Genomic DNA, 21,233 nt, shown 5'->3' with positions numbered 1-21,233 from the left:
AACACTCAACTAAGCTAATTTTGTAAGCTATCTTAATAGTCAAAGATGAGTTGATTCATTGCGCTTGACTAAACATCTACTTTTTAGATAAAAGAGATGAATCCACCTGCAGTATTCAGAGGGTGTCTAACTCTAATTCCAGTGGTTTTCACATAGTATGGAAATTATCCTATTTATCAAATTTTGAGATCTATTTTAATAGGATGTACGTTAACTGTTTTAAAAATACTTTCATTTCAATACTTTCCATGGAAAGTCTCAAACAAGAATTTATTGTGATTGTTGATGGGGCTTTTGCTGATCTCTATTAGGTTGCATAGCCAGCACTCAAGCTCTCTCAGAGTGGTAAAACGTGATAGTTCCACTTTAGGACAACACTGACAGTAGTTTGATCTTTAATGAGTGCTATCCCTGTACCTTAATTTAAAAAATCATAGAATCATAGAATAGAATGATAGAATCATTAAGGTTGCAAAAGACCTCTAGGATCATCAAGTCCAACTGTCAACGCAACACTACCGTGCCTCCTAAACCCTCAAGTTCCACGTCTGCATGTTTTCTGAACACCTCCAGGGATGGTGACTCTACCACCTCTCTGGGCAGCCTGTTCCAATGCCTGACCATTGTTTCAGTAAAGAAATTTTTCCTAATATCCAAACTAAATGTTCCCTGATGCAGCTTGAGGCCATTTCCTCTCATTCTATTCCAAGTAACTTGGGAGAAGAGACCAACACCCACCTCACTACAACCTCCTTTCAGGTAGTTGTAGAGAGCGATAAGGTCTCCCCTCAGCCTCCTCTTCTCCAGACTAAATAAACCAAGTTCCCTCAACCTCTCCTCATCAGACTTGTCCTCTAGAACCTTCACCAGCTTCATTGCCCTTCTCTGGACATGCTCCAGCAACTCAATGTCCCTCATGTACTGAGGGGCCCAACACTGAACACGATATTCAAGGTGTGGCCTCATCAGTTCTGAGTACAGGGGCACTTCCTTACTCCTCACTTCCCTACTCCTCACTTCCCTACTCCTGCTGGCCACACTATTCCTGATACAAGCCAGGATGCTGTTGGCCTTCTTGGCCACCTGGGCACACTGCTGGCTCATGTTCAGCTGGCTGTCTACCAGCACCCCCAGGTCCTTCTCCGCTGGGCAGCTTTCCAGCCACTCTTCCCCAAGCCTGTAGCATTGCATGGGGTTGTTGTCAACGAAGTGCAGGACCTGGCACTTGGCTTTGTTGAACCTCGTACAATTGATCTCGGCCCATCGATCCAGCCTGTCCAGGTCCCTCTGCAGAGTCTTCCTACCCTTGAGCAGATCAACACTCTTGCCCAATTTGGAGTCATCTGCAAACTTACTGAGGCTGCACTCGATACCCTCACCCAAATCATTGATAAAGATATTAAACAAAACTGTCCCCAAAACAGAGCCCTGTGGGACACTGCTTGTGACCGATCACCAACTGGATTTAGGTCCATTCACCACAACTCTCTGGGCTCGGCCATCCAGCCAGTTTTTTACCCAGCGAAAGTATACCCATCCAAGCCATGAGCCGCCAGCTTCTCTAGGAGGATGCTGTGGGAGACAGTGTCAAAGGCTTTGATAAAGTCCAGGCAGACAACATCCACAGCCTTTTTCTCATCCACTGAGTGGGTCACCTTGTCATAGAAGGAGATCAGGTTGGTCAGGCAGGACCTGTCTTTCATGAAGCCATGCTGACTGGGCCTGATCCCCTGGTTGTCCTGCTCTTGCCTGGTGAGCTCACTCAAGATGAGCGGCTTCTTAATCTTCCCTGGTACCAAGGTCAGGCTGACAGACCTGTAGTTTCCTGGATCCTCCTTCTGGCCCTTCTTGTAGATGGGCATTACATCGGCAAGCCTCCAGTCATGTGGGACCTCCCCTGTTAACCAGGACTGCTGATAAATGATGGAGGGTGGCTTGGCAAGCTCCTCCACAAGCTCCCTCAGTATTCTTGAGTGGATCCCATCTGGCCCCATAGACTTGTGAGTGTCCAGGTGAAGTAGCAGGTTGTAAACTGCTTCCTCCTGGATTATGGGGGGTTTATTCCACACCCCATCCCTGCCTTACAGCTCAGGAGGCTGAATGCCCTGGGGATAACTGGTCTGGTGGTTAAAGGCTGAGGCAAAGAAGGCATTTAGTGCCTCAGCCTTTTCATCGTCCTCAGTGGCATTGTTCCCCTCTGCGTCCAATAGAGGATGGAGATTCTCTTTGTTTCTCTTTTTGTTAATATATTTGTAAAACCATTTTTTATTTTCCCTTACAACATTGGCCAGACTGAGTTCTAGCTGGGCTTTTGCTTGTCTGATTTTCTCTCTGCAAGTCCTAATGAAGTCTCTGTACTCTTCTTGAGTTGCCTGTTCCTTCTTCTTGAAGTGGTAGATTCTCCTTTTTTTCCTGAGGTCAAATTAAAGGCTTTCAAAACGTTTTCTCAACATACATGTTCATACATGTTTTTGTAGGTAAGTTACAGCTCAAAAATTGTTGTAAATCTTCCTACTTTAATGAAAGAGAATTCTCCTCTGGTATACATGATTTTTGTCATATTATAGCCAGTGTTGTGATGTCCATACTACAAGTGAGTTAACTGTGTTCATTTTTAGACATATATATATGCACACTTTTAAACTTCATTAATTATTTGTCTTGGACTGCTATTTGGGGAAAAAGTAAAAATTAGGTATGAGGCAGTTTGATAAAAATTGGATATTTACCACAAATAAATTTGTCTTTCATAGAATCATAGAATCATTAAGGTTGGAAAGATCTCTAAGATCATCAGGTCCAACTGTCAACCCAGCACCACCAAGCTGCCTAAACCATATCCTGAAATGCCACATCTACACACTTTTTGAATGCCTAGGGTTCTCTCTCCCAGTCTATGAAAAATGAATGTTTTCTATTTTCTTGCAGACTCCTTCACTATAAAAGGTGGAGCAAATACACTGAAATTAATTAATTCTGGAACTTCTTATAAAATTAAATCTTACTCTTTATTGTTCCATGACTTCAGCTTAGATGAATTAAACCCGAACAGAACAATTTCCAGGGGTCAAATGTTAATTCTGAGAAAATATTTTTTTCGTATACACTTCCATTATACATTCGATTCAGAGGTATTGTAAGTATGGATAACATTTTAGTATATACAGGCAGGGTTGTTTGTTTTTTTGTTTTTGTTTCTTTTCTGTAACTGCCATATTGATTGTGGATGGTGTCCTGGAAACAGCGCTGTCACCTAAGGCACTCAAACAAATTAAAAATACCCCAAGTATTTGAAAGCGCTCTGACAAATTAGCATACGTTGGTAGGGTAGTATTCTGCTAATAATGGTATCTGAGATAATTACTTAAATCTAACATCTTTCAGTTAAGCCTTAGGGAAAATGCTGTTTTCTATTTTCATAATTTCATCAATGTGGCATGACATAGGCAGAAGCTGAGTAATGCTCCTGAGTATTTTAAGCTTGTAAATGCAGAACACAGGTATTCTGCCTCTTAACACTAGATGGCAGACGAAAATGGGAAAACATTTCCTTGTTTTCCGAGATAGAATATTGAAAAATTAATTTGCAACTTGAATGAACATTCACTGAAAGTTCTCAAAATAACAAGAATGAAGACCATTGGGCACAGACACAAAATATCATGCTTATGATAGCGTGGATACTTTCTGCAGCCTTTGATTTGGCTGCAGTTTTTGGCACAAATACTACAAATAATCAAGTGGAACATTTCAACATGATTTTCTTATTGCTTTTTTATTTCCATTACTTCCCTTCAATATTTTGCTCTTGTCAAAGAAGAACTAAAAATTCTTGAAGCCTTAGGAAGAAGGCTTCAAACAACTCAAATAGGAGAGAAACTTTCAGAGAAAACTGTCCTTGCCAGGTAATCACATGGTTGTGAAATTGCCTTCTGTAAATCCAAAGAGCAAGCGATATAGGATATATATTGCAACTGCTTAGAGTTTTGGTCTTACATCGGTTATCTAAAGTAAGTAGGCTGCTTTGCTCCTTATTGTCACCAAGTCTTCGAGAATAATATGGAAATAACTCATTTGCTAAGGAGGAAACTCATTTTTGTAGAATCAGGCACTGGAACAGGCTGCCCAGAGAGGAGGTGGGGTCACCATCCCTGGAGGTATGTAAAAGACATGTAGACGTGGCACTCCAGGGCATGGTTTAGAAGACATGGTGGTGTTGGGCTGACGGTTGGACTTGATGATCCTAGAGGTCTTTTCCAACCTTAATGATTCTATGATTCTATAAAATTGTTGTACTAAATATTATGTAATCAGTTCATCTAGCAGCCAGTGAATATTTTGAGTTATTACCACATTCCTCTCCCAGATATGTCTTCCAAAAGAAGTGTAGCAGGAGGGTCAGAGTCCCCAAGGGTACATCCACAGTGAACTATGCGTTAAAATGTGAGTTCGTCTAGTTGTAGCACCACACTAATGTGACTGCTTGCAGGATTTGAGCCGCTGTCTGCACTGTGGAGGAGGTGGTTGCTCTCTGTGCATGCGCAGGGTGCTGCCAGTTAACAAGACAGTCTGGACTTGCTGTACAAAAACCTGCTTTGCATTGCCTAGTGTGTATAGTTTGCAGTGCATTTATGGGACTGATAACCACTTCAGACTTCATTGCTATTAAACCGTGATGTACATATACAGTACTAGAACAGTAACAGGTTGCACTAAATCCCTCCTGATCTTTCCCCCTCTGGGCTGCTCCTGTGGCTGCACGGACTCCAAGCCAGCCTGGCTATCTTCAGTGCCCCACTGGGCAGCGTGGGCAGCCTTGCGAACTATAATCGGAAAGACCCAAGTTATTTCAATGGTGTCTTTCCTGTTAGGGTTGTTCCAAATGAGAAAAGTAAGTGTAGTGGAACAGAAAGGTAAGTGCAAAAGTAAATATGACTTTTTTGCCTCAAGGTTAGGAAGTCATCTACAAGGATGAACATAGCTTCTGGTCTTGGTTCCTCAGATGATTCTTGTTATGCAATAGCTTTTGGTATAAAATGCATATATAGGAGCAAACAACAGACTGTGGCATTCCCCTTCCCATGGGAGTGCTTTAGTCACAAGGATATAAATTTATGTCCTTCCTCTCAGGGCTGCTTTTTGGTTCCATGAATCTTCCATTCTTTTCTGGATAGGAACCTAGTTTCAACAAGAGGAGAAAACATTTTCCATTATGCCTTGCCAATAAATTGATGAACATGAAATTCTCTTAGGGAATCAGAAATATGTATTTAAACCTTCTTAGGTTGAAAATAGCACTGAACCTATTTTCTTTCATCACCTGGGCAAATATTCTATTCAAAATAGTGTTAAATAGGACATTCTACATAGATACACTGACAATAGATATTGTCAATGACCTTCTCTCTGTTCTTCTTCCCTCCTATTCCTGCTGTTCCTCCTCTCCCTGCCCAGGGATCTCCATTTTCTCACCCCATTTGAAAGAATTGGAGAAGCCCCAGCCTGTTCCTCGAAGGAATGGTTGTAAAGCACCGTTAGAGTTACATGCTCTGCGTTTTGAATGGGTAAATGTACCTGGCACTCGTTCGGAGTTAAGACTCTAAATTAGAAAGAGCTGGGATGTAGCTTCGCCCCTCTCTGTTCATTTTCCTGCTTTGCTAAATCCAAGAAGTTTCCTGCTTCCCACACAATGTAAAGGATCTTGGATATTAGGGATCTGGGTTCTGGATCCCTAAATCAGGGTTCTGGATTCTACTTGGGGAATTGGTACCTGAAGTTCTTTACACAGCTAGCCTTGATTTCCTGGGCCTCTGCAGCTCATAGTCAATGGTCTCTGGCCTTGATTAGTACTTCTGTGCGTTCTAGAAAACTTGCTGCTGAAACCAAGAATGTACTAATCAAATAATATCGTAATTGTGAATAATGCAGTTGATTACTTAGAATTTGAACTCCAGACTCATGCTAGAGGTCATATTGCAATTCCTTTTCAGCCCCCTGTCATTACTTTAATAGCCATTCTGTTGTTGTTCAGCACTCAGGAGCTGATAGATGTGAATATAGTTACTGCAGCGTCTGGTTGAGAGTATGACTGTGCAAGTGCCAAAGTTCTTGGCGTGAATGGAAGGAGGTCAAAACACACAGACTCTTTAGGTCCACTGGAATTAATTCACTGTCCTCATTGTTTGCAATTGCTTAATCAATATTGTCAGAGAAACTGAGTCATTGCTATTTACTTAGTCTTTTAATTAAAACGTTAAAATATGTCTGACCTTTGCACCAGACCTTGAGGTATTATAGTAGGTTCCAACTTAGCATTTTTCCCTCTCTTAAAAAATTCTGTTTCTCATCTGTGGAAAAAGTACTTTGTAGTTCTTCAAAAACAGTCAATCATAGTTCCTTCTCCTGAAGTTACACATTATTTCTCCATTTCTGTTTGCTCTGACCAGCCTCTGTGAGGCTCCTTATCTGTCAGTGGTGTTCCACAGCCCTGGTGGCAGGTGAGCTGGCAGGCCATTAGTGCCCTAATGGAGAATCCAGACTGTCTGGAATGCTGCAAATGAAAAAGATGCTTTTTGGCAGAAGCCTGCCTACCTGATTTATAATGATTTATTTCTGTCTCAACTTAAAGTAGCCTGATGAAAGTTGTAGAAGTACCAGTAAAAGCTCAGTATTGTGCAGGTAAACGTTATTTATTAAAGTTGCACAGAATTTTAGAGCAGCAGAAGGAAAAAGGCATTATTTAGAGAATGATTTACAAGCTGTGGAAGATAATTCTACCACCATAATTCAAGTACATGAATTAGGCAAACCAGTTCCAGGCTTTGGGCTGAGTGGAACTCTCAGTTGCCGCTGTCAGTAACATCTCTGAGATGAGAAACATGCCCAAAGAATGAGGTCAGCACTGGTGAATAATAAAGTTTTTACTGAAACAGGTTAAAAAGTTATTCTTTCAGACATAATCTCCCTAGGGATTAAAAAGAGACACGTAGTAATGTACGTAGTTAGTGGTACTGTTTTATGATGAGTGCCTGCGACATGCCTAGTTACGAGTCACAGGGGGCCCATACCCATTGTTTTTTCTCTGGCTTTAATGCCTGTGGCTAATTCCTACTGAAGGATGCACTTAATTTAGGAGAGTCTTGTTCCAAAATATTGCCTAACAGTAATTATGGGAGCTTGATGTGTTGCAGTCCTACATTTAAGACTATAAAGCTGGATTTGTTGTTATGTGGCTTATAATCTTACTAAAATAACTTCCCCTTCCTTTAAAATCATGGTTAACCTACCCATCTGGGAAGTGAACATGGTCTCATGGGAGGTGAAAGGCATCCAGGTCGCGTGTGTGTTTGTAGGGGAGCAGCTTTTGCACACACATAAACATGCACACCCACATATAAAACATAGGCATGTTTAGGAGCTAGATCCACTTTGAAGGGTTTAAATTCCACTTTTGGTATATAAACAGGGTTAGCAGGACAGAGCGTTGTCCCGTGTTCATTATAACGTTAACTTGAAAAGCTAAGAATAGTTTGCAGTGCATCTGAGCTGGAAATTGATGAGATTTTGGGTTGCCCTGACATTTTCTAGTAGTCTTTGGCTTCCCTAAAAGTTCTCCTTCCAGTCCAAAAGGGGTTTTGTCCAAATCAAAGCTTATCTCTTTCTGAGGAATGGAGTGATTGATGCTATTCATAATTTTGTGTCTTCTCATGTTGTGACAACACTATTAGTAGCTGCCTACATTGCATGACTGTATGTATGCTGTCTGCAATGCATTTTTCTCTATCTTTTGTTGGCACATTGGCTTTAGCTGTTGCATTTGAGGCTGCTTTAGTTCCATAGACCCTCTCTAGTACCTTTCTAACTATATAGGGTTGGAGTGCATCATTAAACCTGGTCTAAAGAAACTTTTACTTTAATATAACTATTGAACTAGTGGTGGGATTTTTTTCTTAAGAAACCAGAACTGTAGGAGGTTGTACCAGTACAGCAGCGAACAGATGTACATAATTTGAGTCCAGTACAGATGACTTACAGTTTATCCACCGCACTCTGGAAAAAACCAATATTTTAATACTGAAAAATATTCAGCTACCTTTCTGTAAATGCATCTGTGCTACAGGCTAAATCCCTGAACAGTACTTACTTGTAACTTCCACTGATCCCCTGTATGAAAGAATCCATTTGCTAGCCATTATACTACTTCCAAAAGGAGTTTTCATTACTTTTCATGCTACTGGTATGTATTTACATTACTTAATACATGTCCTCAAATGTATTCTCTATCATTGGGGCAATTTCAATGCAATACTATGTTAACTCTTTTTATCTACCCTAGAATATGTTACTAAGTAGATGTTTTATATAAAAATATATTAAGGAGTAAATATTTCTCCCATCTTCCTGACAACCGAATCTTTCATTGCATACCCTAGTCTGTTCCACTGTATGACGTCTATGGTAGCTGATTTTTACATTTTAATATTTGAAAAGAAATAGAATCACATCAGCACTAGGGAATAATTTTTGAGTTCTCTAAAATCCTTTAGAGAAATAGCCAACCATTCAAAAATTTGCTTTTCTTAATTAATTGGTTTTCATGACTTGACAAGTGCAGTAGCAATAATGTATTAGCTCTTCAGATCTACAGTATCTCACAGAGAAAAGAGGCAGACCTGGGTTTCTTAAATCAAAAGCAGACACCAGTATTTTCCACTTCATCTTTTCTTAAATAGGAACTTTTTAGAACTTGTTTATGCATTCCAAAGTAAAAGAGGGAAAACCTATTATCTTCACAAACTGTATTTAGTGAATAATGTCTGTCATGAGATGAAACAGTTGCTGGTTTTTAGAAGTTGGGGGGGGGGGTTAACACTAAAACACACATATTTCTGCTTCAGCATATATTCCTTGCCTGGCTTGGCAAAAAGCATCTGCAATGTACTGTAATTCATGCAGTTTTTGGAAGACAAAGGTTGTTTATTCTGGCAAAGATTTGGTTAAGGAATAATGTAATACCAGCCTATAAGTACTTCAAGGGCAGCTACAGAGTTAATGGAGCCAAATCTTCTCAGTGGTGGCAGGTGATCTAAAAGGGGACAATGGCCACTGTGGGAGGTTCTGAAGGAGCATTAAGAAGTAATTCTTCACCAAAACAGCACTGAAACAGGCTGCCCAGAGAGGTGGAATTCTGTATTTGAAGGATTTCAAGACCCAGCTGGACAAAGCTGTGTCTGACCTGATAAAGTGATGGTGATAGTCCTGCTTCAATAGGCAGTTACGCTCTGGAGGAAGACCTCAAGATATTCCTTTGAACCAATATTTCTATGACTCTGTGATTAAGGTACTCGGGCTAGTATAGTCAGTATTGTTGCCACAGGAGAAATTGTGGCTGAGATTTGCCTAAATCCTAGTTTTGAAATTATCTCCTTGAACAACAAAGTGACTTGAAATGATTACCCAGCTACAGATACAGAAAAAATGCTGACCTGATTTACATCTTGTGTTGCCTCAGTAAATTCAGATGGATTACTTGATGGTATGACAGATTTAAATATCAAATGCCAGGGGAAGGATGAAGGAATTATTATTTGGATAGTGTTAGAATTTTGCAAATTGCAACAATAACAACAGACTAGGCAATATCTCATCTTCCAAGATATATTTAAAAAATAATACAGTGAGGAAACTAATTGGAAAGATTTTAGAAAGTTAAATTGTTCCACAATCCTAACACAAGAGTATGGTAAAACATAGGCTAATTGAGTCTTGGGCTATCTCAGGTTACCCTAGGGCAACTCAAATGGTACTCAGTACCTACATTTAGGCACTGAAATGAAGCCTTGATCTCCTTTGGATACGGTGGAATTTGGGACACACAGCTCACATGTAATCCATAGGAAGAGGGACGTGGTTATTCCCCTCTACTTGTCACTCATTATACCACATCTGTAATACTGCCTCCGGCTGTGGACCTCCTGCACAGGAAAGGGGCCATGAGGATGATTGGAGGGCTGGAAGATGTAACCAGTTGGGGGAGGCTGCGTGAGCTAGGCTTATGCTCTGCACCAGGGGGTGCAACAATAAAGGGTTGAAAAGAGTAAAATAACTCTTTTCATAAGATAGGGTAAAACCAGAATTATAGATAGTTAGGAAATTTTAGGTCCCTTCCAATGCTGGGAACCCCATTTTTGTGCAGCATCAGACAGCTGCACAGATGCCGTCTGTGGAGGGGTTCCTCCTCCCTCCCACGCCGTGGAGCCTTTTATTTTGTGTAGCAAACAGTCATATATCTTCTCCTGACAGTGTGGATGTCATCTCTGTCATACCCTTCACCAGCGTAGAGCACAGGCTTTAAGTACAAGGCCCAGTAGAGCAGACATGTCTTGTTCAAGATCACCAACTCCTTGAATACAATGTCTTCCATAAGGGTCCTGATAGAGCTTGTTCAGCCTGGAGGAGAGGTGTCTTCAGGGGACCTAACAGTGCCCCCTGGTACCTATGGGGAGGCTGGCAAGAGGTCCGAGCTGGGCTCTTACCAAGGTCATGGCAGAAGAATGAGAGGTGGTGGTCAGAATCAGGGGAGGGTCTGGTGGCACATAAGGAAGCTTTTCCACAATGAAAATAATTGTTTGCAACTGGTTACCCAGGCAGGTTGTGGGGTCTCTGCTTTTGGAGGTTTTCAAGACCTTACTGGACAAACTTTAAGTAACCTGGCCTTAATTCAGTGTTGTCACTGCTTTGAGCAGCTGTGTGATTCTGTAATTCTAAGCAGACACTTCAATTTAAATCTTAATCCCTGAGCTGAATCCCTCCCTACTAGCTAACCAACAAACATTAGATGAAAGCCTGCACTGAGAAATTCAGCAGAAGTTAATTAAAATGTGCCTTCCCACACTACTGAAAGTAAATAATTTAGGAAAAGAATTTAACTTGGATGGATATGGTCAGGAATGAAGCAAAGCTGGGCAATGGGAGAAGGACGCTATTGGAGTAGAAGAACAGTTAAGACTATTTAAGCATTTTCATCTGTTATCCTGTTTTTCTTTTCTCAGCAAGTTATATTCCCAGAGCGGATTAATTTTCAGTATAACATTATCCTGAAAGTTATGAAACCATTAACATATATTCAACTTCATGATATGCAAGGTGGAGTAAAGTCTTACATCACTAGGACAGCTTCTACAAGAGAGCCGCCACCCTTTTTGTAAACATTATAAAGGCTACTTGTTGCACAGTGAGCTTGCCCTTTAACCTATGTCCACTTGCAGGGGCTGACACCTATGGCAGCACGTCTGCTGCCCAGACGGTGTGTGCTGTGTACACGTGTGCCCTAGGCAGAGTTGCCTGTTCCCAGGGATCTTGAACTATTCTAGGCGTAAGTGATAAAACACATTTGCCTGAAATATATGTCTATCCATACAGCATGCATTGTGAAAATCATACAAATATATGCTTCTGGTGCTATATTCTGGTTGGTCTTCCAATAGTATCCCAGAAGTGACTTTTGTTGCATATTCTGGTCTTTTTACATATAATTCCTTGATCATCTTTCAGATCATGAAATGTAAATTTATCTCCCATGTCCAACCCTGAGCTTAGTTTTCTATTCAGCGTGTTCCTGTTTCAACCCACTTAGTCCTAGCTCTGCCTAGATGTAGATGGCTACCCAGTATCCTGCTAGAAGAATAAAGACCCCACCTGGCTTTTTGTTAACTCACAGAGTGAGGATGGTCAAAGTGAATGATTTTGGAGCACACACCTGAAATTTTGTCTCCATCTGAAGGCAGAACTGGAGATCAGCCAGCCTGCTTTGCAGTGCAGTGTTTGCCATCAGCAGAATTGCCAGAGATTTGTGGTCTGTGGCCAATTCAGTTATTCCTCTGGAAGTTGGTGGGTGAAGGGAGGGTGAGGGCAAAGGCAAAACCATTTGTTCCCATATGGTCTTGTCATGCTGTTTCCCACTAACTGGGGTAGATTCCAAACTGGGGGGAAAACAAAAAAGAAACAAGCTCAGGAATCCAAGTTTCCTACAAATAGGCTTCCATTTAGGAAAAAATTATCGGCTATATTAGATTAAGTTGTTGTGATTCATACTCCTTGCAACATGGTCATAAGGAAAAGCTGTTGTAGACTCAGGCAGCTGCAGTGGTGTTCAGCCAGATCTGGATTATGGATACTTAGACCTGCTGTCGGTGGCAAAATTTCCTGAGGTTGTTCAGCTTGTCTGTCGCCTGTTCTCATAGTCTTACCTTTGCTTGAGATATTTACATCAGTCCCATGGTGGGATGGAAGGGGGAAAGAGGGAGAGAAAAGAGGTCGTGCTGTTTTTATAAAGCGCTGTAGTCTTTCTCAGCATCCTGTTTATGAGTTTTGCCCTTCCCCTGTCTGTTGATACAAGAAAACATTTAGTGCCAAAGAGACAGGAGTCCGTTTGTGAGATTCCTCAGTTGGTTCTACAACACAGCCATGATCACAGTGATTAATCAGTGTAGGTGCAGTATTATATGCTATACATGCAGCATGGATATACTTTTAACCTTATCGGTTTCCTCTTTGGAAAGACTTCAAATGACCAGTCTCCCGACTGTAACCAAAAGGATATGACTGCTCTAGCTTCAGACAAGATTGCATACAAATATGTGTTATCTTTCATATTAAATTAATTTATTTTATTAAATCCATCTTTTGGGACTAAGAGGGCAGACTGAGGGAGAAAAAATAATATTAAATCAAAATTGCACTTCTTATCTGCCACTAGCGATATGCAAAAGTCATAATGGAAGGTCAAAGAACAATGAAATTCTTGTGGTCATGATACAACTTACTCCACAAAAAATAAAAAGGTTTAGGTACTGAAAAAATACCTCCCAGCCTTTAGCACTATAGTAGAATAGAGACCCTTGGAAATTGCTTCATTGTAGAGACCTTTCCCTCAGTTGGAATTCCCTCTGAATTTTCACTTATTTTTCTATTAATTCTCAGTAGACTCACAGTGCCATTAAAAGTAATTTATTTCACATGTGTTATTTTTCATTTTGCTGAGAAAAAAACTCTAAGTCCTGACCCTCTTGAAATAAAAAGATTATTTTTAGGGCAGCTAAAATCTTTTTTTTTTTTTTTCTTTCCAGAATCAGGTGACTCTAAAAAAGAGAAGGAAAAAGAAAAACTATGGAAAAATGCATTTCTCTGTCTCTACTGCATTTAGGATGTGGTCGTGCCCCAGGAGCCTAGAAAATTGCAGTTACGATGGGCCTGAGCTCAAGGCCCCAACTTTCCATCTACGTATAAACATTCCTCCCGCTTCAGCTGAAGGATACGCTTGTGGTTTGCGTAAAAAAATATTTGCAAGAACTCTCCCGAGTAAGATCATTTAAGTACGATTTTGGCCACAGCTATTTACAAATTCGGGCTTTGACTGAAGTGAGTAATTGAATTACGTGGAGCCTCTGAAGTTTGCCTTTTATTTATATATTTTCCCCAATTGTGTGGCTCGGGCTGCCATTGGCTGCGGTCCCTGCAGCCTACCCGAGGGCTCCGCAGTTACATAAGGCTCTGCTGGGAGCCTATATAAAGCCTTTTTGCATGCCAGCAAGAGACAGAATTTTATCAAGATCCAGGTCCCACTGCATTAGTTCGCACAAGCAGGAGATTTGCTTGAAGACATACTGAAACCTGAACCCGGGCTGGTTTGTTTGCTAGCCAGTACTTCACAGCTGTCAACCTGAGTCGCAAGTAGCAGCTACTCTAAGTAGCTTCTGTGCACTATGAAGAATTTTTCATTTCCTATGCAGGAAAACACACACCAGACCGAGAGTCCTTCTCCTCACAGATTCCTGAGTTTGACAAATCAGTCAGATCCTGTTGGAAGACCAGAGAGAGATGAGCAATTAGCTCAAGTAGAGATTGCTGTACTGGGGGTCATATTTCTGACAGCGTCTGTGGGCAATTTTATTCTCATACTGGTACTGTGGCGAAGAAGAAAGAAGCTCTCTAGGATGTATGTATTCATGCTTCACCTCAGCATCGCTGACTTAGTGGTAGCCTTTTTTCAAGTGCTGCCTCAGCTCATATGGGATATTACAGACATTTTCATAGGGCCAGATTTCTTGTGCAGAATTATCAAGTATCTACAATTGCTGGGCATGTTTGCCTCTACTTATATGATAGTGGTCATGACAGTGGACAGATATCAAGCAGTTTGCTACCCTATGGTCACTTTCCAAAAGAAGAGAGCTCTCTGGAACATCCCCATTTGCACCAGCTGGTCTATATCACTGATTCTTAGCCTACCACAGGTATTTATCTTTTCTAAGACTGAAATATCTCCAGGTATCTTTGAATGTTGGGGTGAATTTATTCAGCCATGGGGCCCAAGGGCATATGTGACATGGATTTTTGTAGTTATATTCTTCATTCCCTCAGCCATCCTTATCACGTGCCAGGTTAAGATTTGCAAAATAATCAAAAGAAATATATACGTGAAAAAACAGAATGAATATGAAGTAACAAATCAGAAGCAAGTCCTGCCATCCCGAGCAAGCAGTGTGAACTGTATTTCAAAGGCTATGATCAAGACTGTAAAAATGACAGTGGTGACAGTTGTTGCATATGTTCTCTGTTGGTCGCCTTTCTTCATTGCACAGCTGTGGTCTGTGTGGTTCCCCAGTGTCGTGACCGAAGGTAAGATACTCTCCATCCTCATTCATACCTTCATAGCAGGCTGGCACATTGCTATATTGCTTTATATTTGCACTTTGCTTTTGTGTAGAAGTTATATGTGATCATCTGAGTATGATTAAAAAGAAAATCCTGGGTTGATCACCTACTATATTTAATTAGGTACAAACAACTTAATGTGTTCTGTGAGCAAAACATCGTATAAGTGTGTATTTTGTGTGTGTGTGTGTATGTTTTCAGTGATTAATGATTTAAAGATTAATAAACAGCACAGGGAGGACTATCATCTGCTCCGGCAATGGTTCAGACTTTTAGAGGTTTTAGATATTATAGCAGCAGTATTTTGGGTTCTTGAGGTGAAAATGAATAATTAACTATTCAAAGGAATAAAATTAAGATTTCTTACTTACTGGATAGAGCACCGATGTTATAAGACAGCTGTTTTTTTTTTTAATATTGAAATCATATTGACAAAATCTCTGTAGTACACTAAGAAGCAATTAAAAGTTGTGAAACAGCTATTTATAAAGCAAAAAAAGCAAGCCTGAGAGAGCTATCAAAGAACACCATGTTGTAAACAAGATTAATCTTGTCAAACTTACACTGTTGCCTCTTTGTGAAAGGCAGACTCTATGGGACTTTGAGTTCACCGATTCTAAACTCAAAGATATGAACCAAAGGAGAAAAAAAAGATAACAGCTCTGTCTGATGAAAAAACCCTCCTGATCTTTGTTTCAAGAATTCTTTCAGTCCGTGTAAATTTGAGTCATACTGTACATATATTTATATCAATATCTGTGTCTGTATGCATATCTGTATATCAGGTTAGCGATTGTTTTTGAATTTAATGCAGCTGCATCAAAAAAAGAGCTATATGGTACTATTTAAATCTGAAATGCATACAATACAGTGTGCTTCGTACCTTCAACAATTATAAACTGCATGGAATAAATGGGAATTTCCTACTATTAGATTCGCTGTAATATATGAGCAGGTACACCAGAAAGCAGCAGACTGTGAAAATGTTGCTTATTTGTAAAAGTGCTTTATTTACTCTGGTATTCCTTTAACTATTTCGTTCCAGGTTCGGCATTCACCATTATCATGCTCCTTGGCAATTTAAATAGTTGCACCAACCCATGGATTTACATGTATTTTTGTGGCCACATTCCATATTGCACAAATAAGCAGCTGGAGAGCACCTCGGCTCAAGAGGAGTCGGTGATCACGGGGAGCATTCATCTCATAGACAGAGACACTGAGGAAAACAGTACTTCTGCATAAATGTTGAATGCTTTTTGTTGTTTTGTTACATTTGCTATGTTCGCAAGACATATCAATATTTTACCACCATCCCTTGTTTTTTAGATAAGGAAGCTGGAAAAGCGTCTCTTGTTGTACAAATATATTTCTGTGCAGTTCTGTAGCGTAGACAGGAGGTTTCTATGTTGTGCAAGCCTGACTCAGTGCTTCCATCACCACCGTGCTATAGAATGAATTCTTGTAAAGACTGACAAAGATACATAAAAGTATCTTAGATATTTTGTGTCCTAATGTACTTTCTCTTCTGTGAGTCTGGATTTCTAAGTGGTAAAATTTTACAACTAACTGGTCCAACAAATTGAACCATAATTGGAAAAGAATCTGACATAATTAGATGTGAGTATGTGTTCAGATTGGAATTGCTCATCATTCTGGTGTGATTGGGGGACAGTTTGACAAATCTTGAGAAGGCAGCAGAAAGTCAGAAAAATCCATTGCCAGCTATTATGAATACCTGTTTTAAAGTAACTCCTGATACACTTTTATAAAATGCCTAGCAGCGTAATATCATTTTTCATAAAAAGGATTCAGCGTCCTTGTGACACTGACACCTACTTTGGTCTGAAATGCCATCGTGGATTGGAGGACGTCAGCAGCATAGTAGCAGTCCAGGTTTGTGGCTTCACACCATGGGATTTGACCTTCCATGCATTCCCTGATGTGCAGGCAGTTAACTGAAAAACTCCCCACACATACACACATGTATACATACTTTAGATCAAAATGGGCGCTAGGAATGTAAACTTTCAGCTGGTATTCAGACCTATTTTTTTCTGGCATGCTATTTATTGACAGAGTATGCTTAGAACCCCTTCAGGCACAAATTCAATTATTTCCCCTTCATGGTAAAAACAAATCTGCATATCTTTATCTCAGAATGCCATTTCCTTGCTAGTTTGTCGGTATTTTATGCAGGTAGCTATTTATTCCCCTTTCACTGTCTGCAATCTTATCAGAGGTGTATGGAAGGAATATCAGCAAGGCTCTTTCAGGTGAGAATAGAGCTGCATTCACAGAGTTTCTTGGTGATACCTGCATATCATTTACCTACGTTATACTACGTTTCATCAGTGCTATTCACATTTCGTTTTTATGAGTGCTGACAATCTCAAATTTTAATGGAAAAGCTATAAAAGTGGGGTTTTTAATAGTCTAAATTGTACGCAAAGAAACACTGATTTGAACTAAACACTGAATCGTGAGAAGTGCTGCTGTACAATGAATAGCTACGCTTCAGGTTAATGTGTGCTGATATGGCTGAATATTCTATCGTTTCCTTGTATAGTTAGACCAGGTAGAGGTACGAGCCAATATTGCTGTTCTTTATGATGAGAAAAGCCTGTATGCAAGTCCAGCTGGCAAGAAGAACAGGTTTCCAGCAAGTAGGAAGAGGAAGAAGGTGGATGAAGATAGTACCAGAGCCACACAGGAATGTGAAGAATATGTATGCAGATGCAGTCTCTTATCATAATGGCAATTGATACTTTTTTCTTGCTGGTTCCCCCCCTCCCCCCCCCGCCTCTTTTTAATGAATAGTTATTAATTCTGCCCCACAACATGTCCCCAGTCAGAGCAATTCTGTAACTCAAATGACAGTGTCCTTATCTGGAGTATGAACATCCAAGATACAATCCATACTATTGATAGGATATGTGTTGTATTCAGCCACTGACTTTCTAACGCTTTCAGTCAAATTAGCTCTCAGTTAGGCTCTCCCTTATGACTTGATCAAATGGTTGATGGTGGGTTGTTTGTTCTTTTACTTTTCTACTTCCTTTGACTGCAGTAAAATATACTGTGTTGAAGGGAACTGTAAATAGAAATGCTTCAAGGAATTACCTGTGTCATTGCACTACTGGATTTGCAGCAAAACACATTGAAAGCCTCAGAAGGTGCATGTTTTCAAGGAAAAGAGACATTCAAATTGCCTGTAAATAATCATCCAGCTCCAGAACTGACATAAGTCACAGAGACCGCAGTGGAGCTGTGCCATTTTACACCACCTGATCTGGCCTCTGACATTTAAAAAGTATAACTCCTACTACTTACATTTCTGCGTTGCATTCTGCATATATTTGTTACTGGCTCTATAAATAATTCGGTAGCACTTGATTTCTCAAATAACAGTAGCTCAACGTGTTCTATAAAAGTCTGAGAGCAATATTAACTGTTAGTATTTCAGATATTTTGATCATGTAATGAATGAAATGCCAGAACTTCTTCAGTTCAGTAATGAATGCTCACTGTCTGTAATGTTCAAAACAATGATATTTTTGTCTCTCAAGTGCTTGCTTTCTGATTTTTTAATTTTCTCTCCCCTGAAATCAGTCCTGCTGTTAAGAAGAAAAATAAAGGTTACTGTGCTACAGTGTCAAACTACAGGCTATGGACACATTTAGTTTCAGTCCATCAGGAGGCCTTTGAAAGCAGGTATTCCTGCTTTTTTTCCTAGTAAAGTGGATTGGGCTGCATTTTCCAGATATAAGTCATTATCCCACGTGACCTGCCCTGCCTGCCCCATGGACAGCACTGACCCCTGACAAACACACTAAATTAGTTTTGATAATTCTTTTTTTTTCCTAGTAAAGTGTCCTTTACAGGACTTTTCTCATTTCTTAAAGAAAAAGACATTTAAATATATAATGACATTTCTCTCTTCGTAAATTTGGCCATCAGTTTTCTTGGGAGTTGCAGTTTGAACATCTTGTGCCATTCCTCTCTATTTTGATTCTTCAGCTGGACTATATCTTTTCCAATTCACTGTCACTTAGCTTTCCAATAGGCATTACAGTGTCTCATTAAGAGGGATGACTGTGAGACATCACTGTAGTCTGCCCAGGGTCTTTAATCCATATGGGAGAATCAAAAACTTGAATGTACAAGTCCCCGGAGGCACTATGGTGGAAGCATGTGCAAATGAAAAAATCCAGTTGTCAGATGAAAGCCGTCTTCATCAATTCCTAGGTTCTGTTTTCTCACACAAATCATTTCTGAGCAGAAAAATACAAAGTGTACAAGTTCACACTCTTGAAGTGAATGCGTATGTTGTTGATACTGGCACTGCAGTACAGTTTCTGGTTATCTGCTTTTTTAAAAAACTTTCCAGTGTTTTGTTACCACTTGGGAAAGGCATAGTTCAGTAAAAGGGATTAGGTTCTTTCTTAAAAATTATCGGTTTATGTTTTGCAGTACAGGTAAGAATCAAAGACAATGTAATCTATCAGTTCTGTATAGATTTATTACAGGAAAAAAACCAACAACCTAGTAGAATTAAAGGAAATTGCCAACATGTGTTTTGCATTCTTTACACTATATTTTGATAATTCTGTTATTCTACAGAACTGCTGCTGTATTTTCATAGCCAGTCCCTGTTCGGATACCTGTATATGGTGAATACTGAAGCCAGCAGTGTTGGGTGATAATACTTCTCTTTATTCTTTCAATGAAACAATGCTGACAAATTGTAAGGATGGTGCCAAACTAATGTCCTGCCAGTTTCACTTTGATCACTTAGTTCTGACAACTGTAACTGGTTATTGGGTCAAATAAACTGCTCCTGTCTCTGTGTTGTTGGGGGAAGACTGGCAGTGTAATGTGGAGACCCAAGTTGGAACTGGCAGGGTTTATGATGTGAGGTAGACATGGCTGTGTTGTCTAGTTCCCAAGCATATGGCCAGGATAAAAGTATCCTCAGGAGTAAAAAATTGCATAACCTTATGAATGTCAGCTACTCTTGGCTGAAGAGTATTGTGAGCAGACAAAGGCAAAGCAAGATGATCCAGCTACTCAATTCTTTCAGTCAAAACCAATTTGGGTTGGATTCCTAAAAGAAACAAAGAAAAAAAAACAAATCCCAAACCAAGCAAGCCACTTTCTGTTGTGTAGGTAAAGATTTGGCCCTGAATGTTCAGGGTATCTACGGGAATCATCCATGATCGTGAAACAGATGATTCATACATACAGCAAAATAAGGTTGCAGAGGAAAACAATTCAACTGGGAAATGTATTACAGTAAGGCAGTCACAAATAATTTGTTTATTACTGTGTTAGCGGATCCATATAGATTTGAATTGAAAGGAAACCATCTGTTAGAAAATCAGAAATAAAAACTGATGTAATTTACGTTACCACATCAAAACTCCAAACGCAACCCCAAAACCCAGCTCTTAAGTCCTATGTGCATCAACCCCAGGCCCCTCTATGCTCTAATGGTCCCAGGTACAGCTTCATGACCTCCAATACAGTTCCCAAACTCTACCTGCCCTAATCTCTTGCAGAGGTACCCCAAGTTGTCTTCACCTTGCCTCTCCGAAACAAAAGGATAGAAGCAGTGTCTTTTTCTTGGGCTTATATGGTCCTTCTGCTATTACCACTTGAGGACTGTCTGAGGGTCATGTCATTAAGAAGGCAAATTCTGGGCATCTTCACAAGCCCTCTGTAAAATGTCCGTTACTTTGTGCTTCACTTTTTCAGGAACAAAACGAAGAATAGGCTTTGTGTGAAACTAAGGAGGCTTTACCCACTCCCTCTTGCTTCCTTTTCTTGCCAACACAGCAGACAAAAGCACATACTTTCCACCAGTAGGTCATAGCCACTAATTTAACTAACCTGTTCTATCATCCAGCTCCATAATGAACTTTGGAGGTAGTGAAACTCCAACCAAAGGCTTACTGAATTTCCATCCAAATGTTGCCCTAGAGATGCAGTGCAAACATATTCAAGTATTGTGGATTTATGTTTCTTATATCCATTTCAGTATACTTACCAAAAACTGTTAAAATTGTATATTACCCAAATTTTAGCAACAAGTCTCCTGAATTCTGAGTTACCAGTGCAGGAGTCAGTAGGACCTTGTGGAGGAAATGTTTCAATACCGTGTAGGAAAGGAGTTTGAAAAAATGACACACAGAAACATTTGACCCTGAAAATCTATGGAAATTATGGCTGAGAAGTTGGATACAACTAGAGACAGACATCACCTTACATCCCAGCAATCACTTTTCAAGAGAACTGGTGCAGTAACAGATATCAAAACCAGACACAAGAAAGACTTGATATTATTGTCATCATCGTAATCATCATCTTCATCATCATCATTTAAATGAAATCAGCATACAAGACAGTAAGTTTTGAAGCAAAACATAAACTTGGCACAGCGCAACTTATGTAGACCAGTTCTGAAGGTGAAATAATAATAAAGGCGTGATTTCAATCACAAGTGCAACTTTTATCTC

The 21,233-nt window shown here is 40.0% G+C and overlaps 1 protein-coding gene across 1 annotated transcript; it reads left to right on the top strand.

The window, feature by feature from the left end:
* Positions 1–13,763: 13,763 nt before the first annotated feature.
* On the top strand, positions 13,764–17,442 carry LOC104046167 (arg8-vasotocin receptor). Its single transcript, XM_009506270.2, has 2 exons — positions 13,764–14,679; positions 15,761–17,442. The coding sequence occupies exons 1-2, from the start codon at positions 13,764–13,766 to the stop codon at positions 15,958–15,960; spliced, it is 1,116 nt and encodes a 371-aa protein (XP_009504565.1). The 3' UTR covers positions 15,961–17,442.
* The last annotated feature ends 3,791 nt before the right edge of the window (positions 17,443–21,233 follow it).

This window comes from Phalacrocorax carbo, chromosome 1, assembly GCF_963921805.1.
Source record: "Phalacrocorax carbo chromosome 1, bPhaCar2.1, whole genome shotgun sequence".
Lineage (NCBI taxonomy): Eukaryota > Metazoa > Chordata > Aves > Suliformes > Phalacrocoracidae > Phalacrocorax > Phalacrocorax carbo.
Note: the sequence above shows the minus strand (reverse complement) of the source record. Positions and strands in the feature narration are given on the sequence as shown.

What these genes read in the sequence shown, in the direction of transcription:
- LOC104046167 (XM_009506270.2), top strand. Translation starts at nt 13,764, where the DNA reads ATGAAGAATTTTTCATTTCCTATGCAGGAAAACACACACCAGACCGAG. An exon ending in CCCCAGTGTCGTGACCGAAG is followed by an intron (nt 14,680 to 15,760) that starts GTAAGATACTCT and finishes ATTTCGTTCCAG; the next exon opens with GTTCGGCATTCACCATTATC.